The sequence below is a fragment of the Gymnogyps californianus genome, chromosome 2 (assembly GCF_018139145.2).
Source record: "Gymnogyps californianus isolate 813 chromosome 2, ASM1813914v2, whole genome shotgun sequence".
Lineage (NCBI taxonomy): Eukaryota > Metazoa > Chordata > Aves > Accipitriformes > Cathartidae > Gymnogyps > Gymnogyps californianus.
The window spans coordinates 14521850-14545080 of record NC_059472.1 but is presented as its reverse complement, the minus strand read 5'-3'; the positions used below and the strand labels follow the sequence as shown (position 1 = coordinate 14545080).

Genomic DNA, 23231 nt, shown 5'->3' with positions numbered 1-23231 from the left:
CTTCTACAAATGGAGGTCCTTCGGCAAAACTCTGATAGGATAACCATCCAGGTCAAGAGGCAAAGCCTTGGCTGAGCTTTTACACCTACAATTATCATACCATTTCTTTTCCTATATCCACACTGTGATTTCATCATGAGAATGACCTGCTGAGATGCTGACACAAGACAGCAAAAGATCTTTATGGCTGATCCTAGGCCTCCCATGGACACATGTACATTTGGTAAATCAAAGTATAGATATTAGAAAAACGCATGTGACTTTGGGGTTCATTTTGTTTCTTATAGATAAATAGCAGTACTTTTAAAAGGCTACTTTATGTGAATGGTTTAGTCAAAACATGAACATGAAATGAAGTTTTGGACTTGGCATTCATATGCCAAGTCACTTAATGAAATTCACTTCAAAGGACATCTGATACTAGGATGACAACATGCAAGTCAGTTGAGTAGCACATGGGGCTCAGAGGGAGCGTTCTTCAGCTTCAAAGCCAAGAGTTTCCAACATCTCAAATGACAGTTTTGGAAAAATTGTCAGCAGGCCCCAGAACACATGGATACAGTACTGTGATTTCTTCATGTAAGTTCCCTTTTCATTAAGAAACAAAACAGAAAACACCAAGACATATTCACAGGATATGTGTTTTCAGCTATAAGAAAATGAAACATTTTTTACCAGATGGCACAGATAAAGGAAACATTTTAAAGTAAGATTTTAGGCAAAGGACTCAGGTTTTGTTTTGGTTTTGAGAAGAAAACACTTCTTGTCACTACATGCCAACTTCCTCCTCGCTTGTCTGTTTGATTTGGCTGGTCCAAGTATCCGCAACAAAACACCCTCCCAGTGACAAACAGAATGCTAACAAATTTGGATGAGAGAAAACTAGATTTTGGCAGAATTTTCTGGGAAGAAAAAATAAACACCACGTTAGTGTGACCCAGAAAGAGACGGTTCAGAAATTCTCCCTCTGCCTGAGTCATTAAAGGATGGATGTTAAATGAGTCTGATAGGTAGGTTATAAGATGAGACAGAAAATGTCATCTCCCATGTGGCACTATAAATACATGGAGAAGTGGCTCATGAGAGATGGAATCATGGTGGGGAACAGGAGGAACAGTTTCTGCAACATATGGAAGTGGTTCAGGCAAAAGGTAAAATTTTGAAATATTTTAATTCAGGAAAGCCTAAGTAGTCAGTTTAGTTAAAAAAAATTTGAAACATTTTGAGTTCAGAAAAAAAGAAAATTGTCTGTTTCAGCATTCTTCCACTCTCAAATACAAAGAATTTCTTCAATGAATGGGAATTCCATTTTTATGAAACTCTATTTGTATAAGATCAATCATATAAGGAAATACAACTTTTACTCAGAATCCAAAGCTTATTCAGGGAAGCTGGAAATCCAGATGGATTTCACATTAATGTTTACTTTTGTCATCAGGCTTGAGGCTTCTTTTAAAAAATAATAATTAATTAAAAAAAAGAGCAACAATACTTCCAGAGATTTCAAGGATTTCAAGTGATGGTAATTTTGTTTAGCTACCCTCTTCATCAACTTAATCTGTAAACCTGCAGAGACATTTCTGAAACTGTAAGAAAGTTAATATAAATGAAAAATCTTGTTTTTTTAAAAGGAACAAAAACCTCACACATAAAACCACAAAAAAACCCCACCACCTTTAACTTTGCAGTTTTCACTATTTGACTGTGTTCAAAGCAGCTCTTAGAAAGGCCCTCACCAATACTTCTTTATCTCGTTGCATTCTGTCTCTCTTCAATTTTTAAATTCAGCTATCTTTTATTACACTATACGATACCCAAGTTTTTCCCCAAATGGTCTTTGCAGCCTAAGGCTGGCTGTAGGTGGCATATTCAGGCAAGGATTTTTTGTATGGACATGCTGCTCTTACAGCTCATGTTATTTCCCAGATGCAACTTCCAAAGAGATAATGGTAAACAAATAAAACTCTTGCATATACCTTTCTTCACCTAATATGTTGATATCAAGACTTTGGAAGGCTGTACAGAAACATTTTATCTTTCAAGATATATGGATCTCTAAGATGGTGCTACAATAAAGAGTTGGTACTATTGTGAAAGCATTGGGTATGGGATCTGAGACATACAGACCACATTTGGATTCTCTCCTGAGTTCTCTCTTAGAAGAAGCTTGATTAGAAGGAAGAAAGAATTTCACTTTGTCTTTTTTTTTTTTTTAACTGATAGGATCCAGCCTGTACTATATTCCATTGCTCTCAAACAGCACCAGAAGATTAACTTGCAGATATGATGGGAACTACTGTGTAATATTAGGATTTTTTTGTCCGAAATAATAGTGATAAATTTTCACAGTTGACTTATCAGGAAGAGTTCTTTAGGGATAAGTTTGGATGACCTTTTCATCCAGAGAAAGAAAGGGAAAAAAAAGAGTGACATATGCTCACATCAGTAGGAATGTTATAAGCTATCTACTATACTTCATGCCAGAAGGGTATAACTTGGAATGGCAAATTGGTGAGTAATAGCAATATCATCCATAGCAGTTATCAGTTCTCTCAGGTAAATCTGTATTAAAAGTTCTCTGGAAAATTCCTGTTTTCTTATACCTGACAATTTGTTGCATGTCCCTGTCTGCCATGTCTTCACACTTAAAGAATTGGTCTGAAAATAACTGTTTTAAGTTGAATCATGCAACAAGTCAAAAAACACCCCCACAAAAAAGCTATTGAGAAGAGTGTTTATAGCCTCTTGTAGGATACAGTGGAGTGTCAAGGCTTTTGTTTAAAGCTTAAAGGAGAAATATTTAGGTTGTTTATTTGAAGAGTTTTTGAATTATTTAGTTAAATTTCTGAAACGAAAATAATACTGAAGTGGTCTATAACCCACCCCAGTGTGTTAGTGCCAGGTGGAGAAAGACAGTACACTAAGGAATACCCTTTTCCTCCACTTGCACCTTTTCCTAAAAAAGCAATTTCTATTTGACCTTTTTCTTGTGAAAACAAACTTATGCACCTCTTCTATTGCAAATACAGCATTCAGAAATCATGTAATCAGGAATCCCCTAACCTCCAAAGTCACAAACTGACTTTAAAATACATATTTTTAAAGCAGCTTTTTAAAGTTCTTTCCCTTTTAAACTTTATGAGTCACATTTTCAGGACTTTTCCACAACCACAATGACTAGACACAGAATCTCAAATAAACACCAGGCTCCCATGAGCTGGAGAGTTAAGGAGGCTACAACATATTGCAGAATTTGTAATAGCTCAGAAGGGTTAGCAACACTGGTAGTGTCTTCCCAGGGATTTATCTGACATTGCCTCCAGCCGATGGCTGGATTTAAAAATATAAAGAGATTATAAAGATGACTTTCCCTAACGCAAACAGAGTCTGAAACAAGAAAAACATAGCTCCCAGAAGACTTGGTCTGGTTTGGCTGCTTTCCTTGGGATCCTTCTGTACATTTATAGAAGTTTTGTCTGCAAAATCCCAACCTGAAGCATGGAGTGAACTCCCAAGTTGAAAAAAATAAAGCTAGAGCAGTGCCTAAAAAGTGGCACTTCCATCATAAAATTTTGGAACATATGTAAACTTACTTTCTTCCGACGAGCTTCCGCAGCATATTGATCCACTCTATGTACTTTTCTTCTTCTTTTCTTTGGAGCTGCAACTGGTCTTTCCTGTCTCCTCTTAGGAGGAAGCTTTCTCTTAGGTCTCTTAGGCGGAGTAAGAGGGGAGCCATAACTACTCTCCTGTACTGGCAGGGAGAGATGTCTGGACTCAGAAAAAAAGCCTGTCTCAACTCACATCAGATAGTAAAGCTACCGGTGCCAGATAATCCTGAAGCATAAATGCTGTGGCCTTTTCAAAAATTTAGGGTTTTGGACAATTTAGGATCTGTCTCTTTTTAAGGAGGAATCCACCAAATTGTACTGAAAGCAGAACAGCAGTTACAAGAGCGGATAGCATAAAAGCAAATGAAATTGGTGTTTCAGAAGATACGTGGGGCTTCTGGTTTTGAAAATATATAGTTATATGGGGGTGTTTATTGATCAAATATTAATCCATTAATATTATCAAAATTTAAGTAAACAATTCCAATTTAAGTAAAATTCATTGCATACAATTTAATGAGTGTCTGGGGTAGAGTGCTGGTGGAAACGCAACATTTCACTTGGATGATGGTTCAGGTACGAGTACTAGAGCCTGTCCAGTCCAAATGGCTTTCTGCAAGGTTTCCCACATCCACTTTTTGGCTGAATCAGTGACACCAGGTACCCTCATCAGTAGCATTAGCAGGTGCCACCATTGTGTGCCAGGCCAGACACCCCAGTGAAATCACCAGAACCCCACTGGCCACTATTTGGGGACTGCAGGTCTGCAGGACAAAGCTACAAAGGTGAAACTCAGTTAGCATGGAGCTTGTATCCTTCAAATCAGCTAGGCAGGGCATATTAGTGGCAGTGCATCAGAAAGCTGCACTGCTACTGGCCTTATTACCAGCTTTATGGGCAATTTCAGAATTTAATTTCCTAGCACTTTCAGTGTGGCATCTTATTGGGTAATGTTATTGTTCATAAATGCACAAATACCTGGGACAGACTTATAGATGGGAAAAAAATTTTTAAGACATAATTGGAAAAAACTACCATCCCATTAATCAGCTTGCTCATAATTTTAAACTATACCACTCTCACTGACTTTAACACAAGCCGCAGGCTCTTGGCACTGCTCAGGATTGCATGTGAAGCGCTGATAGATGATGCCCACCGGGAGATAGTAACTACGATATGCTGCGTATAAGGGAGCACGCTGAGTGGGCTTGAGAAGAGTCGGAGATTTATGATGATATTTAACTTCTATGTACTTAGGCAGCTTCTCACAGTTGTTCAGTTACAGAGCTATGTAAACAGGGAGGGGAAGGAAGAGGATGTTACCATCTGCCATGCTGTTTCATTGCTTCCAAGGCAAGCAGCTGGAAAGGAGATTCTAGTCCAGTCTCATTCGTCTCTCTCCAGAAAGGCATTTTAATAAAGCAGCACCAGAGTTTTCTGTTTTTAAAACGCTTCAAGCTTTGTGCAGTCCTGATGAGAGGAGCGGCAGGGAAAGGAAGGATTCTCATTTTACTGTCTCTGAATCGGCTCAGACAGAGCTCCACAATGCCAGAAACACGCGAGCGCAGGAGACCCAGGTCTGAACACTGAAAATGGCCGTCTCAAGACAGCATGTTAGAGGAGCAGCAGGAATGGCTTAGCAGTGCCAGATTTCAATGTGTTTTAGAGCTCTTATGGTAGTATATTTCTAGAATATTTATTTAAAAAAAAAAAAGTTAGGTAGAAGGAAAAAAAAAAAAAGCCAAGTTCTTATTAACCAGCCAAATCTTAGTCTTGCTTGAGAAGAGTCAGAACAGAGTTACGGAGGAGGGAAACGAATCCCTCCCCGCTTACAGAAGGGAACTGTAACATCACAAGGGTAACTAGCCAGCCAAAGCTCTGCTTCTTGACCTGGACGGACCAACCTACCAGAGTTCAACCGCAGAAGCACAGAGGGAAAGAAAAAAAATGCAGAAGTAAATCAAGAGCAAGCACATATTTGATAATTCCCATAACTACTCCTGGAAACATAATGGAACCCACTGAAATAGTTCCTAGGAAGTTTATTCGTGTCCCACAAAAACCCAAACCCAAAGCCAAAAAAACTCCCCAAACCTAGACAACCAACTCATTTACACTGAAATTCATAATGTTAGAGGACATGCAAAGTTACACTAGTGGACACTGGCCGTAATCTGTATTCCATTTATATCAACAATACTGGCAATTCACCAATAAAGTTTAAGTGCATCTAAGTCCCTTTATTTCTAGCTTTTAAGACACTCTGCACATAGGCTGTTGTCCACGTCCTGTGAAGCTCTAAGTGCCATCTGCTGAAGTCTGGAAGCTGAAAATTATCGGTAATGGATGCCATTAGAGCTTTAAGATTATACATTTAAAATACATTTAGAACATTATTTGGTATAATAAGCTCTAGTAAACATTCACTTTACTCTAATGGACGTTTGTAAGATTTAGAGGTTTTCAAGGTATAAAGCCATTCCTCAAGCTACTAAATGCAGCAAGAAAAACTCAGCATAAACTCTTCACTCTTCAAAAGAAGTAAGAAGCCCATCTTAAATATAACACAGAATTGTTAAGAGTTTGTTTTCAAACATTATTGTTTGGCTGATCTGCCTTTGCATGAAGAAAAATGAAGTGGTCAGTACTACTCCAACTGTCTAGCTGCTGCCAGCTGTATACAAGAAAAGAATGATTTCAGAGGGAGGTTGTGCTCTTGGTATCAAGGAAGCAGCTGAAACGGATCCCTTTGAGGGCTTTCTTCCCAGCTGATTTATGTAAATTTCATAGCTCCTAAAAATTATATTGAAAACAGTGTCAAGAGAAACAATATAAAATACTTCCTAGCTTTTCTATCCTGAAACCAGGCCCCTAGCAAATCTCAGCATCTGTATACTTACACAGCTGTATTCATTTATTTACATTTCCATTCACAAAGTTATGTCCACTGTTTGAACTGCAAACCCATACACGCTCATCTGCTAACTTGTCTGTTCTCAATTTGCTAAAAATCAATTTCATGCTCTTCTTCTGTTTAACACAAATGGCATAAATCAATTTATTTGTAAAACTTTCATAAGCTATTAATTCACACTTATTAAGAGCCTAAGCTCTGTCTTGCAATTAGAGGTCAACCTTCAGATAACCATCCAGAAGAACCCCCAAACAATAAGAGCCTTTGGGGGCTTTTTGCTTTTATAATGACTTTTCCTATGATGATACAGTTACACTTCACTTTTTAGACACTTATAATTAACCTGAAACTAGATTACCACATTGGATGCTAAAGTGGTTTGTTAAAGACTACAATTTAAAGAACAAATTCAATGTCATCATCTTCATATTCTCCTTTAAGTCCATGGAAAGAGCCCCACAACTCTGTTCAGAAGGAAGTAGTTGTCTACAGATAAATAAAACCAGAGTTGTCAGTCATAAGCCACACATGATATTTGTAACACTTCAATAAGAGAACTATAAAGCATCATTGAGTAATATATCCTTCAATCAGAGAGCTCTCATTACCAATATCTTGCTTGACTGAGTCAGACATCTCTCCTGTTCTGAGCCAAATGACAACATGGAGTCATATCAATGCCTGTCAATTTAGCAAGAGTGTTGGCAGATTTTAACCACCGCTTATCCAGAAAAAGGACTACTTCTTCCTATCCAGTATGGTGTTTCAGTGCTGGTTTGGAATAATTTCTCACACCCGCTGCTCTGGGACCATGACTCAAACTGCTCCAACGGGGATGCTACCCACAGCAAGTTCACAACTGCTGCAAACTTATTTAAACGGCCCAAATAACTCAAGCATATTAAAAAAGATTAATGCTGCTTCTCTTTGCTCTCTTCTCCAGTAGAGAACAGCTATCAATCAGATGTATACCAAACAAGTAAGAAACTACTGCTAGGTACCTGGCTGCTTGGGGAGATTTGTATTACCTTCCAAAGGGTAGGTATTTGATACAGTCCTCAGTTTTTGAAGATTTGCAAACGTTTGTTTACCCTTTAAAAAGCACGTACAAAAACTCCTAAAGTCTTGTGATGGCAATGTGCAGGCATACATTTGCACTGAAACTAGGGGACCTTTGCTAGATGTCAGAGATCATCGGAGATGCCAGATCCCAGCCACTCGAAGCAGTAGGATATTCGGGTGCAGAATTCATTTGCTCTCCCCACAAATCCCAGACAAGTGCATAGTCTTTAAGTTCTTGTCACCTGGACAGTGTTGGCAGGGAAGCAGTACTCATCAGTCCCAGCCAGCTACCCAAAGCTCAAACAAGGGGTTAAACTACTGTAGTGTTTTGCACATAATTTTTCAATAAAATACCTTACGGTGCTTCAAAACTTTTGCCAAACTCAACAGTCCGGTCCTGAGGGAACAGTACTGGCAAAGCTTTCTGAACCCCTGCAGGGCCTATATGAAACTGGAAATAACAACTTTTTACAGTTCACGACAGACTGGAATTATTACTTTGGCTACTGGAGGCTGTCAGCTTTAAAGAAAGCCTTTTCTTTTCTGCATTTTTCCTCAATATTTTCTGCATTATATTTTTATTACTTTTAAGAAGGATAAATTGTTCGAGGAAAGTTAATTTATGCTGTTGCACCCAAATATACTCGTGTTTTTGCCAAATAAATCTTTCCATTTGCATTATCATATCACACAGAGAAATAGCCTCCTGAAAGGCACAGGCACTTCCTTCTTTCAGAAGTGAATCTCACAGGATAAATCCTTTAGACAATAACTTTGCTTTCTCTGGCAGAGGGGAAGCATACTGCAGAAACGGGTGAAAAAAAGTTGCTAAAAATGTTACTCCGGAGCACTGGCAATTATTCCAAAAATGTATTTGACACACGTGCTTTTTCTGCAGAAGAAAATCTGTACTAACCTCTGAGTTAAAAGGACCATATCTGTGGCCAGCAGCATCTGGTTGCTCAGAGTAGAAAGCATAAACATAAGGCCTGAAAGAAACAAAGGTCTTGTTCAGGATAGCTTTCCTTCGACAACAACAGAAAGTCCCAGACCTGTTAGGTCAAGTCAAATCAAGTCAACCTTCCAATGAGAGTTGGCTTTATGGAAAAAGAACTGTTTCTCAGTCATATGTTTCCATGGTATGATCAAGCAATTAGTTGTTCTACAGTTTTATTAAATCCAAGAACACATGCAGGGAGGCACATGGGCTACCATCTGAGGACACACGGTCTTTCTAAGTCTTGTAGGAAAGATCACAACAGCAGCTCGCCTGAGTTTTGCAGCCAGCAGCATGTGGGAACTTGTGTACTAAAAAATATTCATAATTAAAATCTTAACATTTTCCCAGTCCTCAGGGTCCAGTTCTGCAACTGCCATTGCCTATAAGGTTGTTAAACCATATTAGTCAGTAGGATAAGAACAAGCCAAGTTAATCCATGTGACTAAATGCTTCTTGATAAGAAATAAATTCATACCATACATTTATTGAGAAGAATCAAAATGCTGATGGTTAAAAGCTGGGATTAAAAAAAACCCTCAAAACCCTAAACACAAACCCCAAACAAATCCTTAAATCAGTGATAGCGTGTAACAGACAAAAATTATTTTTAGAATTAAATTTCTCCTTGCTCTTCCAGCTACTTTTAAGGAGAAGACAAGCTAGCAGTTATCCAACAGCAGATGACAATAAGTGAATTACCTTTCATTGTCTGGAAGAGTTAGCCACTGCAGTATTGTTAATATTCTGCGCTCATGGGGGATGACACTGGACCACAAAATACAAAAATATACCTTGTTATCATAGAATACAAAAAGCATCAACAAAGCCTTGCTATGAACTGATTCTAACGTGATTAAAATCAATCATAGTAACATAATTTGCTTTTAGTATGCTATATATTCTCTCTTGCTTGATACTGATTCTTATTTTGCAAACAGAATCACTTCAGATCTGATACCGATTCTTATTTTGCAAACAGAATCACTTCAGGTCTCCTGGATGTCCACATACTCCAAAAGAAAGATGATTAAAAGTTTGTAACTGCAGTCAGAACTCAAGGCAGTAGATCTAACTGTTCTAAATAGGAGTGAATAAAGCTCCGTTCTGGTAGCTTTAACCCAGATGAACCTTTTTTATGCACAATGGTGCTGCCATTGAATAGCTGGCATGAGAAAAACCATTAAATTGCTCACATCAGTACAGGTTTAAACAACCATCCTGCTCTGATAGTCTTGAAGACACTGGAAAACTTCCCATTGACTTACTAGTAACCAAACTGAGGGCTAGGCTGGTGCACATCAAAACAGAGCCATCTGAAACACCAGGCCATCAGCACGATGACTTGCACAACTTTGACAGCTTCTCGCTCCGCAGGACAGACTCATCCTATTTCACTGTTTGTATCCCGAGACTTCTCACTTGGCTGCTGAGGCCAAGCTCATGCTATGAGAATGACTAACCTTATAAACAGCTGTTAAAGTTCCAAATATCTCATCTTAGGAAAGCTCTGCAGGCCAGTGACCACACAGTTATTTTAATAAAATAGCATAGTCAGTCCAGATTCTATTAGATCAATAGCAGAATCCCAAGGCAGGAATCAAATACAACTGTCTTGGATCCACCATGCTGAATTGAATTCAGCACTCTTTGGAAACGTCTGACAGAGAAATAGAGATGCCAACAGCCATTTTGGAATAAGTTAGATCTTAATGCCTTGTAGAACAACAGCGGTTCTCAGCCTCCAACTACACAGAGAACTTTCAGTTGTAAAACAACTATAAAAATGAGAATTTATGCTAAAATTTGCAAACAAGGCAATATCATAAAGTGGAATAATAATCTTGTGTATTGCCCAGTTTTGAAATTTTTATTAATTGTGCAATATGAAAAAAATCCATTATTTCCATTAAGTCATTTATGACTAAGATGTTTTTAACACTTCTGTTTTCCTAAAAGAGTTTGCCTGAAAATTCTCCAAAAAACATTCTGTGTCCCAAATTAAATAATACAGTTTTAAGGCATATATATTTCACTCATACATAAAGTGACTGTCTCACTCCCTTACTATTGCCATTCATATGACACATCCTTGGTTACCTTCCGTAACATTTTATATCCCCAAGCATGCATTGACCAGGGTGCTTATGGTGACTATGTAGTTGTAGAGCTTAGGAATCACAATTTCTTTGTTTTGTAGAGCACCAGACTGGAGCTCTGTCAGCTCAGTCTTGCAAGCCTAAACCTATCATCAGCTTTGTACGTGGTACATTTTATTATTTCCTCCATATGATACATGATATTTAGAATAGCAAAGAGTATTATTCCTAATGGAATCACAAAAAAATAGGCAAACTCCCTTAGTACTTCAATCTTGACAGTTCGCCCATTTTCTTTGCTCCTGCAATCCTGCCACTAAAATGAAACAGATTGATCCACATGAATTCCTCAGAACTCAGAGATGATCAAAATTCATTCATTTTCAGATAGGAAGATACGTCTTAGATGAGACAAGAGAAAATAATTTTGAACCATTGAACAAAAGAATAAACAGCAAAGATCCTCAAGGCTGTCTTTTAGGAAAGGGAAATTGGATATCTTACTCAAAGGTCAGAGTGGATTGTAAAATGAATGAGTCAGGCTTTTGAGTCAATTAGGCTGTTGATGTCAGATGACATAAGAGGACAATAAAAGAGTCTTCCACAAACACTCAGAGGACTAGGAAACATTGCTAGCAATACTAAGGAGGCAAAACAACACACAGTGAAATGAAAGTAAGTAATTTTTTACATAGTCATACATCATCTCTTCTGACAACTGCTAAAAATCAGCACATGAACTTAAAGCACCAAACTGTAGTATCAGCTTTAGTTATCAGGAACATTCCACAAATGAAACAAGGGAGGGTTACAGGTACGGTCTCCAAGCTACCGAATGCTTAGAGCAAGGAAAATGACTTAATAAACACTTGCATCAAATTAATTCTGAATTTTTAGTTACAAATCTCCGGAAAACAGAGGGCACTTACACAGACCAGAAGAACGTGCCAGCTTTCACCCCTTGCTTGGCTGCAGTAATCCAAATCTAATGAGGAAAATATAAGAGGATTAGAATGTGTTCAGATCTTTAATGACCCTCTGAAATCAAAAGAAAATGTTTTCAAGACACATTCTTCTACCCTGAGCCTAGCTTTGAAAATTGCAGTTTTCAGCCTGCGTCCCTAATTCGAACACATGGAGTGACAAACCTGTGCAAATTCTGTAGCAGTGGATCAGCCGCTGTGCTGTAGACTTTCACTCCTAAATCTCTGTGTGGCTTTTAATGCAAAACATTAAGATTCATGGCCAGGAACTTCTCCAATATTCCATTTAATTTTCAAAAACCAGCCATTACTCACCTGAGCCTTTTAGTGTTTAAGTTTTGGAGGATACTTAGTTAGGAAAGGACACAGCTTAACACTAATCAGTGTCTGCATAAATGTCCCTCTTTCCCCATATTCTACCATCAGTAGCCATCAACAGAAAATGCGTTAGAAAAGAGTACACAAAAAAGGGCACAGATGAGTGAGCAGAGGTATAAAGAAAGCAGGGAGGGACACCTTCCTCCATAGATGTTTAAGAACTTTTTGAGCTCATCTGAAGTGGTGATTGATGGAAATGATGGAAACAATCTCCATGAATTTTTCAAATCCTCTTTTCAATCCTTCAAATCCCATATATTTTTCTGGCTATACATCAGTTTGTAGCAGAAAGTTCCACAATGTAGTCACACACTGCATGAGTGTATTTTTATTTTTGTTTGGTTTAAACCTGCCAGTTTCACTAGGGTTAGGGTACCATTCTCATACTTTGAAAACAGGTTATTAATCCTTTCTCTTCCCACTTCTATACAACATGCATGATATTCCCCTCTATTTATTCCTTTTCGAGCAAGAGTAGCCTTGGTTTGTTGATCTTTCTCTAATGAAAGCCATACCATACCCCTGGTTATCCTCATTACCCTTCTCTCTCTCTCCCCCTTCACCCTCTTTCTCTTTTCTATTCTATGAATATCTATACAAGGCAGGGGAATGAGAATGACCAAACATCAGAAAGGTCCACAATCAAGGAACGCAAACAGTATGAGTTTGCAGCCCTACAGAACTAAATTTCTCCTGCAAGGAACTATCCAAATTATCTCAAAACTCATTTCAAAAGTGGTAATGCCTTAAAGGCCAGCATTATGTATACAACTAGATTATTTCTTCCTGTTATTTATGCATACTGCAATCTATCCATTTCACGAGCAGTTAAGCCAAAACATGGTTCCCTTACTTAATAATTACAAAATCTTTGGTTTACTTGAAATCAGCTTTTTGAAAATACATTGAAGGCCCCTCTACCTTGCTCAAACAGGCACGTATAAACTGTCATCTGCGCATGCGTTATTCAAATATCATGCCTGAATTATTCATGCATCAGTCTTAATTGAAATAAATTTGGCACAGTCTGATGAAAGATTATTTGCACACTGAGGCTATAGTTAACAGCAATTACATTTGGATATTGTTAAGTTATTTATGGGAAAATTGGTCATCTTTGCCTTTCCAGTGCCCCGGACACACCCCTTAACTTATGTCTCTTCTGCTCTTCCAAATCTTACTGGACTCAATCCAGTTAAATTAAAATCACAGCTATAAAAGATCATTTGTTTTCATTGTAGTCTAACTTTTTGGTAAGGTATCCTCTTTCCCAGGGAAGAATACATCCATGGTAACTCTATAGAAATGGTGGTTTACTAAATAAATGCAGCAAGAGCAGGAGCACAATGGCCACAGATTTGCAGCCCACCCTTCTCTGTTTTCAGGTGCTTCTCTTCAAGAGTCTGATTTCAGGGTTGCTTCATATTAATCTATGCTCAAGCTGCCACCAAATGGGGAGTCCCCCAAGCATCTCCCCCAGCCTCTGCAGCCCCAGCCTTCTACCAGCACTGGGGTTTGCATGGTGACAATGGCCACAAGATGATGTGGCTGCAGAGTAACGCCCACAAAAAAGAAAAAAATGGCTTTGAATTTATATTGGAATTTGGTTTTGAATTGTTGAATAACAGGGGTGTTTTTTTCAAATGCTTGCAGAATACTAGCCCTGACAGGATGGGACAGAAGGATGCAGGTGAACAAGAGGGATGAGGAAGTGTGCCTGCAATCTACTGATCATGTCACTGAGCCCATATGCTGCAGTCAGAGGTGTGACTGCAATGCAAGGATGCATACACAAGCTTGTTTGTGTCATATAAATCAGCACAGGGTATATAACTTCAGCCTGGACCCTGTGTCTCCCTGCAGGAGCTACTCCATATTCATGTGCGGTTCATGGGGTTCCTAGGTAAAAAAGGGCCCACATATAAAGCAATTACATTTTTCTTTGCATTGCAGATTTGTTCCTAGAGTAGAACCCTGTCATGGCAGAGAAAAGAGGTCAAATACAAATTCAGCATGAGGAGTGTCAGCTCCGCTGCTGTTATGCTCTTTGGTCTTGCTGTACTTGGAAAACCATTGTCCCTACAGAGCTGCAGCAGATTTATTTTTCTTTGAAAGTGTTTGTGTTCCTGCAAAGTTTAAATAATTTTGCAGATATCTTTGGGAAGGTACCAGCAAACTAAGTCCAGTTGGATTTTACCATCTGTTAACTCTAGTTTGACTTTCTAGTGCTTTGGCCTGCACAGGTCCAAGTGGTCTAGCCTGCCTCATTGGCCAAATCAGACCAGCCAAGTTCCACCCTCAGCAGCTGAAGCTGTACTGTGCTGCTCCTGACTGTTAGCACTGCTGAAATCACCCATGACCCTGTCTATTTTAGGCAACGATTTTAAACATGTGCCAAAAGACACCCTCCCTCTGGCCAAGCAAGTAAAACAGTAGTCATCTTGACAGATGAATAATTAGGCCCTACATACATTGCCAAGATACCCAGCATGCCTGCAAGAAGGTGGCAGCTATTTTTTATTCCTGTCAAGCATAGAGTGTGCTTCATGAGTGCCATGTGAAAACAGCATGAACACCTTTCTGAACCAGGAGTAATGCAAATAAGTGGAGATCGCTCCTAGTTGCGCACTCCTAAGTGAGCAATAAGGGCAGTCCAAAGGCACCCAGACCGGCTTCAGACAGGGAAAAACTGCACCCTCCGTGCTCCCAAGCATTTCACCTCAGGAATGCAGCCATTTACATTGGCATTAACAGTTTGGATGAGGACATGTGTCTGCTACACTTGAAATCAGCTCAACAGCTAAGACAATGATCTGTTGAAGTCAAAGACCAGCAAATCAAAAGGCCCATATCTGACCACAACATCTGAGAAGTGAGTCTGAATGACTCCATCCTGACTTTGCCAGGCTTTTGCAAAGCCTGGTTCAACTCAAGGTTACAACAAAATACTCCTTTTTTTAAGGGAGAAAAAAAAAAAAAAAGCCTTTGGTTTATTTAAAACCAAAATAAGAAAATTCAACACTATTCAACATCATACCTAAAGCTGCTACTCATAACAATACATTTGCAGAGACATCTTTAAGCATGCAGAGAAGCAGCAGTCATCTAGGTGGAAGAATTTCTATCATCTGCATTGAACAAGCTTTAAATCAAGTTTCCAGTGTGTTTTAGAGTTGTGACAGTTATTGCTGATGAATCTAGTGGTAGCAATCTCTACCAGAAGTGCCCTTGGTTAGCCAGACCCTTTACTGGCTAGGTAAAATTAGACAACAGACTGGAACAGCTGATAGGAGCACATAAGTTTCCTTACTACGCTCAGCTATAGGATAGTAACTCCAGCAGAAAAGCATGGCAAACTGTTACTGCAGCCTAATCACCAGTGAACATCTCTCACTGTCTTTAAATTAAATTCATTGTCTTTCAAGGCAGACTAAAAGTCACGCCTCTCACAGGCTAACATGAGTCTACACTGTCAGTCAACGTAGGATAGAAAAAAAAAGTCAGCTGATGCCCTCTCAACCTTGTCCATCCAAAACAATTGAAATTAAGAAGGGAATAAAGGTTATTGTTCCATTTCCTCTCTGTTGGTTATAGTCACAGTCTTGAAGCTAATTAATCCTAGATGTTCCAGTACTCAGCATGTAAATGCAATGCGTTATATACACTCTATAGCTGGTCACGTCTGTTCAGGTCACTTATGATAAAGTTTGCTGTGTTAGGCGTTGCAAGGTCAGTACCATTTGTAAGCTTATGTAATTTATTTGCCATATGTAAATACGTTGGTTTTAACTGTTAATATGTTAGAATTTTATAGTCAGCTGTTTATGTCAGATGCGCACCCCCGTTTGCATATGGGACAAGCCTTATTGTATTGCAAGCTATATAAAGGCCATATTTCTGAATTAATTTGCTTAAGCAGAGAGGATGGGAATAAAAATTTAAAAAAAAAAAAAAAAATCAAAGATTAACCACTCTGTCTTCATACCATGCCACAGGAATTAGAGAATATCTAACTTTTCCAATGCAGAAAGACTTGTTAAATTACAGACCCACAGATTCAACCCTAGTACACTGGCAAATGTCCCAAGAAATAATATACATGCTTTTCTAGATGTATATGAAACATATCCTGTAAGTTGAATTACTGTCATTTTTATATCCTCCGTCTTGAATAACTACAATTCTTCTCTTTTATTTATGGATAAAAATAGACAGGCTAAGCAATAGTTTAGGTGACAATGCCATATGGAACATGGAATTCCCAAGTTCTCCCTTCTTCTGACTGCTAGACACGTTTGCACAGAGATACTACATACAAAGTTATTAAAGATAGCTGTTGAACTGTCTTTGAAAACCTGCACAGAAAATGAGGCACCTCCCTACTTATAATCTTCCATGAATAAATAAGAGCCCATAACTTTGCAAAGGCTGCCCTGTATTTGTTGCACTATGAAAGGACCGGCAGCAGCACATCTCGGGTCAGGGCTGATGGGAGGGACGGCTCTGAAGTCCGGCCCTTGGGCAAAGTTGCACAAACATGCTCCTGCTCACCAACCAGGGAGGGAGAGTCACGTCAGGAGCAGAGGAAGCACATACACCCACTGCAGTGGAGAGTTGGTAATGCATGAATGGGAAATCCCTTTCACATCCAGGCAAAGATGGGAAAAGGGAAATCACAGCATTTCCCAGGTAAAGAAACATGTACAAGGCTGGGGCAAGCATGCAGAATTAATACCAGGGTGGTGCCAAATGTTACACTCCTGCACCATTTGCAGTTTGTCCTGCCAACAAGGTAAAACGTGGAGTAGCCCCTTCCACACTCCTTACTCTTTAACAGAACACAAATGATCCCACAGCCTTGACAACTAAGCATTGCCTTCTTGCCCAGACAGAAGATTTTGGTACAAGAAGCCTATTAAATAATTAGACAGACTCAAAGAGCCCTGTTGCTTGTTCATGGCTCAAGCTAGACAAAAATAAACACTTATAAAAAGACAATTATAGACATGCCTCCTTCTGCTTCCCCCACCAATCAACAAAGTGATTGCAAAATGTGCTCAGGACAAAAAGGCAGATGACAGCTTTCTGCAGAGCCTGGGCTTCTCAGATGTAACTATCCTGCCAATGCTCAGGCTGACTAGGCAAGAAAATGAAAATAAGAAGTTCTTTCTGTAATCGTTAGATAGTCAAAATCAACAAAACTCCAATAAACAGGACAGCAAAATGGTTTTATCCCAATGACTGATATAGAATGTGAAATTTGGATAAAATCAGGAATATCAGGTTAAGATGCGTAGCAATGATGCTTAGTGTCTACAGGCATACCTTGCAGACTGTAAAGACAGCTTCACGACATGCTGTAACTTATCTAGGAACATCATGGCCCTTTTTAAGGATTATCTCAGCATGTCAAGCTGGGCCCTTTTTAAGGGTTGTATTCTCTTAAAGAGAATAGGTTAATAGTGAAAGTAAAGCTTCATACAAGGTGTCCTAAACAACCTTCAATACTTTTATAATTAAGATATTTCTGAAGAGAGAGGCATCTTTGGAGCCAAACTCAGATCCAAGCTGGGTTACCTTCTGAAGGAGCCTCTGTCCCCATTAACCACAGACTGGCAGTTTTATACCTGTCATCTTCTGACCTTGGGGAGGCCAAGGGGTTATTTGTAAGGATCATAAAAGATCACTAAAAAAAAGCAATGTATTGTCTGTAATGTAAGCTTAAGCTCACTGCATCAAATCAAGACATGGAAAACTACTGCTTAACAGAAGCCAAAGGCAGCCGGGGCCTAATTTAGTGCTTAAAGTTACTTGGGATGAAAACAGAATCTCAGTATCATGACAAATGAGCAGTAAACTTAGTTTCCCCCTTGGGAGCATGGGCCCTGATGCTCACCATTTCTGTGAGATGCTGTAGCAATACAAGGAGTGGTTTTGCGGCTGTTTCCTGTCAAACATTTTTGTTTTGAAAACAATGTGGTTTTAAGCTTATATAATAAATCAAGGTTGTATACTAAATCAGAAGGCTGGATTTCAGGAAGTCCCACAACCAGCTACAGCAGCTCAAAACACTTCCAAGCTACCTTCTCCCCCCTTCTCCTTTTCCTAATGCTCTTAAAATTAATTTCTCATAATTCCTGGTGTAGAAACATTCAGCTACTCATCTGCCAAATCCCACTGATGTCCATGGTAATCTGGCTGTTTCCCAGCAAGATGCTGAGTATTAGAAAAAGTAATTAAAAAAAAAAGAAAGAAAAAACACCAAAACCCCCACATTTTAACAAAGCCTATACAATAGACTAGTTTCCAGGAGCAAGAAAGTATTTCAGAAATTATCAACATTAAATGACATTCTCTTCTAGGCAGTTTTAGCCATAATACGAGGCTGGGGGTCCCAGACACTTTTCCTGCCTTCCTGGGCAGAAAAATAATAATTCCCAATTCTGTGCAAACCAAGTACCACTCTGCAGTTGTTCAAGTACTCCAATTTGAGACCCAAGACCTAAAAAGAACCAGATGAATATGTGATATGACAGACAAGATTTCTGTGATATGCAGACCAGATTTCCCTTCCTCCCCCCTTAATTTTACTGTCTTGTCTTTCAATACCCAGCTATTTTTGGCAGTCTATGTCAATATGATATTTAGAGAAAATTATAAAAAGGAGTTAGAAACAGACTGTATCTAATCCTTATATAGACGAAGATATTTTTTTCTCTTACAAAAATCTGCAATTCTCTTATCAAATGTGCAATTCTTCCACGTGCATAGAGAGTATCATTTCTATCATATGTCTATCAGAAATCTACCACCTCCTTACCCAACCACTCTGGCCACTCTATCAGGTTTGCCAAACTTATAGGTTTCCCTCATATTAAGTGTGTGGGGATTGAATTATAGCCCTTCCTCTATGCATTTGTTTCCAATTTTCCAAAGACATTTCCAGTTTATTACATTATTTGTGTGTTTTTCCTTTTTAACACTTCTTCAGATCAGCTGGTTTCTTTTATCATCCTTACTTGTGTATGCAACACTCCCCTCTGTCCTCTGAGGATTTCATCCAGTGCATGGTCATCCACTGTTGTGTAACTTTCTTGAACTCTTCTCAGCTGACATTTTTCATGACCCTTGTTTACAATCCAGAAAAACTTTTATTCTCTGGAGCAGCATAGGTGTTTCTAATGGATGGGTGTGGGAATTACCAATATTCCCCACTCAACACAGCAGGTAATGAAGTATTTATAGACTTATGTTGTACTTTAAAAATATCCTAGTTTAAAAATACAGACATTTGTACAGTCCCCAACAGTTAGTTCCCCACTAACTCCTACCTAATTGTGATTAAGGTTAGATGCACAATTAAATTTGCAATGCATAATTAAATTATAGCTGCTTAACAAGTTGTCACACAGCAGTTGAGCCACAATATTGTCTGTGAGCTCGATGCCTGACTGCAGTAGGCACGGTTTGTTAGCTGTGTGGCTCTGGCTGTAGCTGGGATGGAGGAAGAGGTTACCCGCTGCCACCCTTTCACTGCTCCTAGTTTTGATCCTGCTTCTTTGCTCGCATCTAGGAGGATAATAGCAAGGCACGTTCCTCACCCTCTCCTCTCCACACAACCCATGCTAAAAGCTAACCCGGGTCATAGCTGGGCAAGGGAGTGACTACGCTCACTGTTATGCTGACAAATTTTACAAGAGCACAAATACCTCATTCTGGCTCAGCTATAGCCAGACACATCTGCCTGTCACACATCTGCCTGCAGCTCTAAATTGTCTTGTCTCGCCTTTGTTGCAGACTAAAACCACATGCAGACAAATAACACACACACTTGCTAAGCCTAAAACCATTCAAGTAACTTCCTTTAGTCTCTTGGGATATTTCTGTCTTAAGAGATTTGGGAGATGACACTGATCACTTTAGCAAACAGCAATGATAGATTATGGTGTTCTCAAACCTCTTCCAATTTCCCCACCTCTATCACCTCACTTTTGTGGGGTTAACTGGTCAGGGAGCTTTTAAACTATAGTTCTCTAAGCAGTCAGTGCAATGAAATGTGCGTGCACCTTGGCTGCTTGCACGTAAAACTTATGAGTTTAATTTAAACCCACTTTTGTTGGCAAAGTAAGCCACCACAACACACACTAATAGGGGAAAGTGCAGCAGAAGCAAGGGGACCTTCTTAGCTGTAGTGACACAGAATACTTTGAAGGAGGCCATTTCCTTGCCCAGAATAAGGATTCAGAGCTAGAGAAACCACCAAGTCCAGCACTAATCTAGGAGAGAGGACCTAGTTCAGCCACTACTGCTGTGCTCAAGGCAGAAATTAATTCACAAACTTCTACAGCCTCTGCAGCAAGTCAGCTAACAGCAATCGCTTGTGGACTTAACAAATAATAATTATGAAGTTGTGCCATGCTATGCTGACAGAACATTAATACTAAAACTGCCACAAGAACATTACTAGGACAAAATCCTGAGAAACCCATAATGAAAAGGAAACATTATGCCATGGTGACGAAAACATAGTGTTAAACTGCTGCCTAAAGTGAGGGTTTTTTCCTAGCCACATCTAATTTATACTTATCAATGCAAGCACCTTTCCATAATCAATGGCTTTATTATTCTGAAAAGCAAAAGCCAACTCAAAATGTTACATTAAATTGATAGACACAGGGCCAGCTGGGGGGGGAGATTAGGTACAAATTGTTCACAGATGTATTTTTTTTAATTATTATTATTGGCTATGTTCCACAGCACAGGGGGAGGGGAGGAGAGGGAGGGGTGAAGGAGGAGGAGGGAATCTGAAACTTACTGGTTGACCTCCCCACCATCTGTGATTGAATTTCTCTCGCCCTCGAAGACTGAAGCTGGCATCAAACACTGGGTCATACATCGAATTGCCAACGATTCCATGTGATTCAGGATAGAGTCCCTTTGTGCAGAAGTAGATTAATTAGTAAAACCCTAATGCACACAAATCCAGTTCTTCATAGCTATCTGCAAATACCACTAAATTATTTTAAAATATGTATCTTTGTAACTGCACACCAGAAAATGTTTTAACTTTAAGATAAGCACATTTAAAACTGGCTGTAGTAATGAAAGCAGTAGGAGATGACTGAATTGTGCTAAAAAGCATAAAAACTCCTGTTACTTGATACTTTGAAGTATTTTCACACTGGTTAAAAGTTAGTTTGAGGCCATCTAAAGTAAGCAAAAATTTATGAAAAGAAGATTGATTTAAACTTTCAGTTCCTCTTCATGAATTCCCTTTCTGGAAACAGTAATTCATTCTCTGGTTGCAAGAGTAACACTTAGCATTTCCATTTTATAATGTTTTATCTTCACCAGAGCCTCTGTGAGATAAGAGTTGTTTCCAAGAAAAAAATGAGGCAAGTCACCCCAAACCATGGCTTTATATCACAATTTATCCAGCAGTAAAGGCAATTTAAGAAGTTTCTGCTCTTCTCCCTTTCTCTTGGCCCTCTCCCATCCCCAGCTATTTGTTTCTCCATCCCCTCCTTTCTCTTCCCATTTAACATTTGTGCAGAGGCGCAGGGAAAAAGGAAGGGGAAAAGAGTGCAGCTACAGGTAGGGAGTCCCTTAGCCCAGCTTTGGGAGCACTGTCGCTGTCACGCAGGAGCGTTTGCATGCCAGGGTGGGGACAGCCTGGCTGCCAGCCGTGCCACCGGAGTGCAGAAGTGATCGTTTTACTGCAGGGCCAACGCAGCATCCAGACACGCTCAGCAGCTGTAAATTGTAAGTCAGCTGCTAAGTCAGCCCCGCTGACTTCAGCTACTCCAGTGAAGGAACAACTGCTAGTTGTATTCTGGGTAGGATTTCAGGGGTGTTTTTTTCCCTCTAGAAAAACTGTGACCTGTAATTACGCAGCAGTACAAATAACTGCGAAAGCAGGCATAAGAAAGCACAGGAAAGCTGTAACACAGCGTATAATGGTGAGACACACTTTATCTCAGAACTTCAAAATACTGAAGAAAATACTTAACACAACTGAAGACCAAAAAGGATGGACAGAGAAGCAGTTTTATTAAAAAAAAAATCTTGCTTCCCACAACACACATTTCTACTGCAGTGCAACATTTTATCATCAAAAAATCCTTCCCAGGGACTTACAGTAGCAAGGGTGTACAGGTTGGGGAAGGTTTTTGTAGGGTAGACAGGTCTCATGTAAGGAGAATGCGTTCCACAAGATCCTGAAAAATCAATAGTGAATGCAAACATTAGGAAGTGAAGCGCTCAGACATGGAAAACAAAAACAGAGGAAGTCATTTGCTGTGACTCAAAATGCTGCAGAAACTGGTTAAATTTTAACCAATTTAAATGAACATTCTGCTGCTTAACATTGGTAGGTCTTCCCACGGGACAGTAGTTAATCCACTCACGCACTCTTTGTACTTCACAATAAACGACTGAAATAACGCAGCCAGAGGACTACAGAACCAGCTACATTTCCATAGACTGTTTTTCTGTCTGAGCTAGCCTCTTTCCAGAGTCCAGAGTCACTGGAAGTATCTAGCTAAGTAAAACAACATGAGAATACACAGGCTAATTTTAAGTGACAAATATACTAAAGCTGCAGTTTCACAATGGGCTTTGGCCACAACCCCCCAGATCACAGAATCGTAGAATCATTTAGGTTGGAAAAGACCTTTAAGATCATTGAGTCCAACCATAAATGGCTACAAAAATACAAGGGACAGCACACACAGAGGGGGAAAAAAAAACCACCACCTTTCAAGGGTATGGGCGCGCACACACAAACTGCTACACTATACTGAGAAGCTCAAATACGCGTTGCATCCAATACTCCACAAACCCAGGTGGATGCCCGCTCCCCTGGAGGTGAGCACCGGGGCACGTCCCCAACCAGTTATCACACATTCACCGCAGCTCCTGCACCCACTTACCCGTATCTTCAACATTTCTGAATCAAGTGAAAAATTTTGTGGGCACCTCCCAACTAGCTTATGTTGGGATACATATGTATGTATCCCAACAGTGTATGATACATATCATGTACTGAAGGTGCATTTCTTTGCTGACAAAACCATATGAAGGTCACCAATTCTGAGCAACGTTCCCCAAAGCAGCAGCTCTCTCCCCACTCTCTGATGGCTGTGTGCTGCTTTAGCCAGGATGCTTTCAAGCCACCAGTTGATACCA

General features: G+C 39.5%; 1 protein-coding gene across 2 annotated transcripts in view; it reads right to left on the bottom strand.

Annotated features, from left to right (window-relative positions):
- ENPP2 (ectonucleotide pyrophosphatase/phosphodiesterase 2) overlaps positions 1-23231 on the bottom strand; it is a 58542-nt gene that overhangs the window by 22934 nt on the left and 12377 nt on the right. Inside the window, exons 7-12 of one of the 2 annotated variants that reach the window (XM_050890841.1) lie at positions 22182-22261; positions 20860-20979; positions 11613-11668; positions 9287-9352; positions 8504-8576; positions 3594-3749 (exon numbers count right to left, since the gene is read on the bottom strand). In XM_050890841.1, coding sequence (XP_050746798.1) covers positions 3594-3749; positions 8504-8576; positions 9287-9352; positions 11613-11668; positions 20860-20979; positions 22182-22261 — 551 coding nt within the window. The remainder of the gene's footprint in view (positions 1-3593; positions 3750-8503; positions 8577-9286; positions 9353-11612; positions 11669-20859; positions 20980-22181; positions 22262-23231) is intronic. The other variant, XM_050890842.1, reaches the window with a different exon arrangement.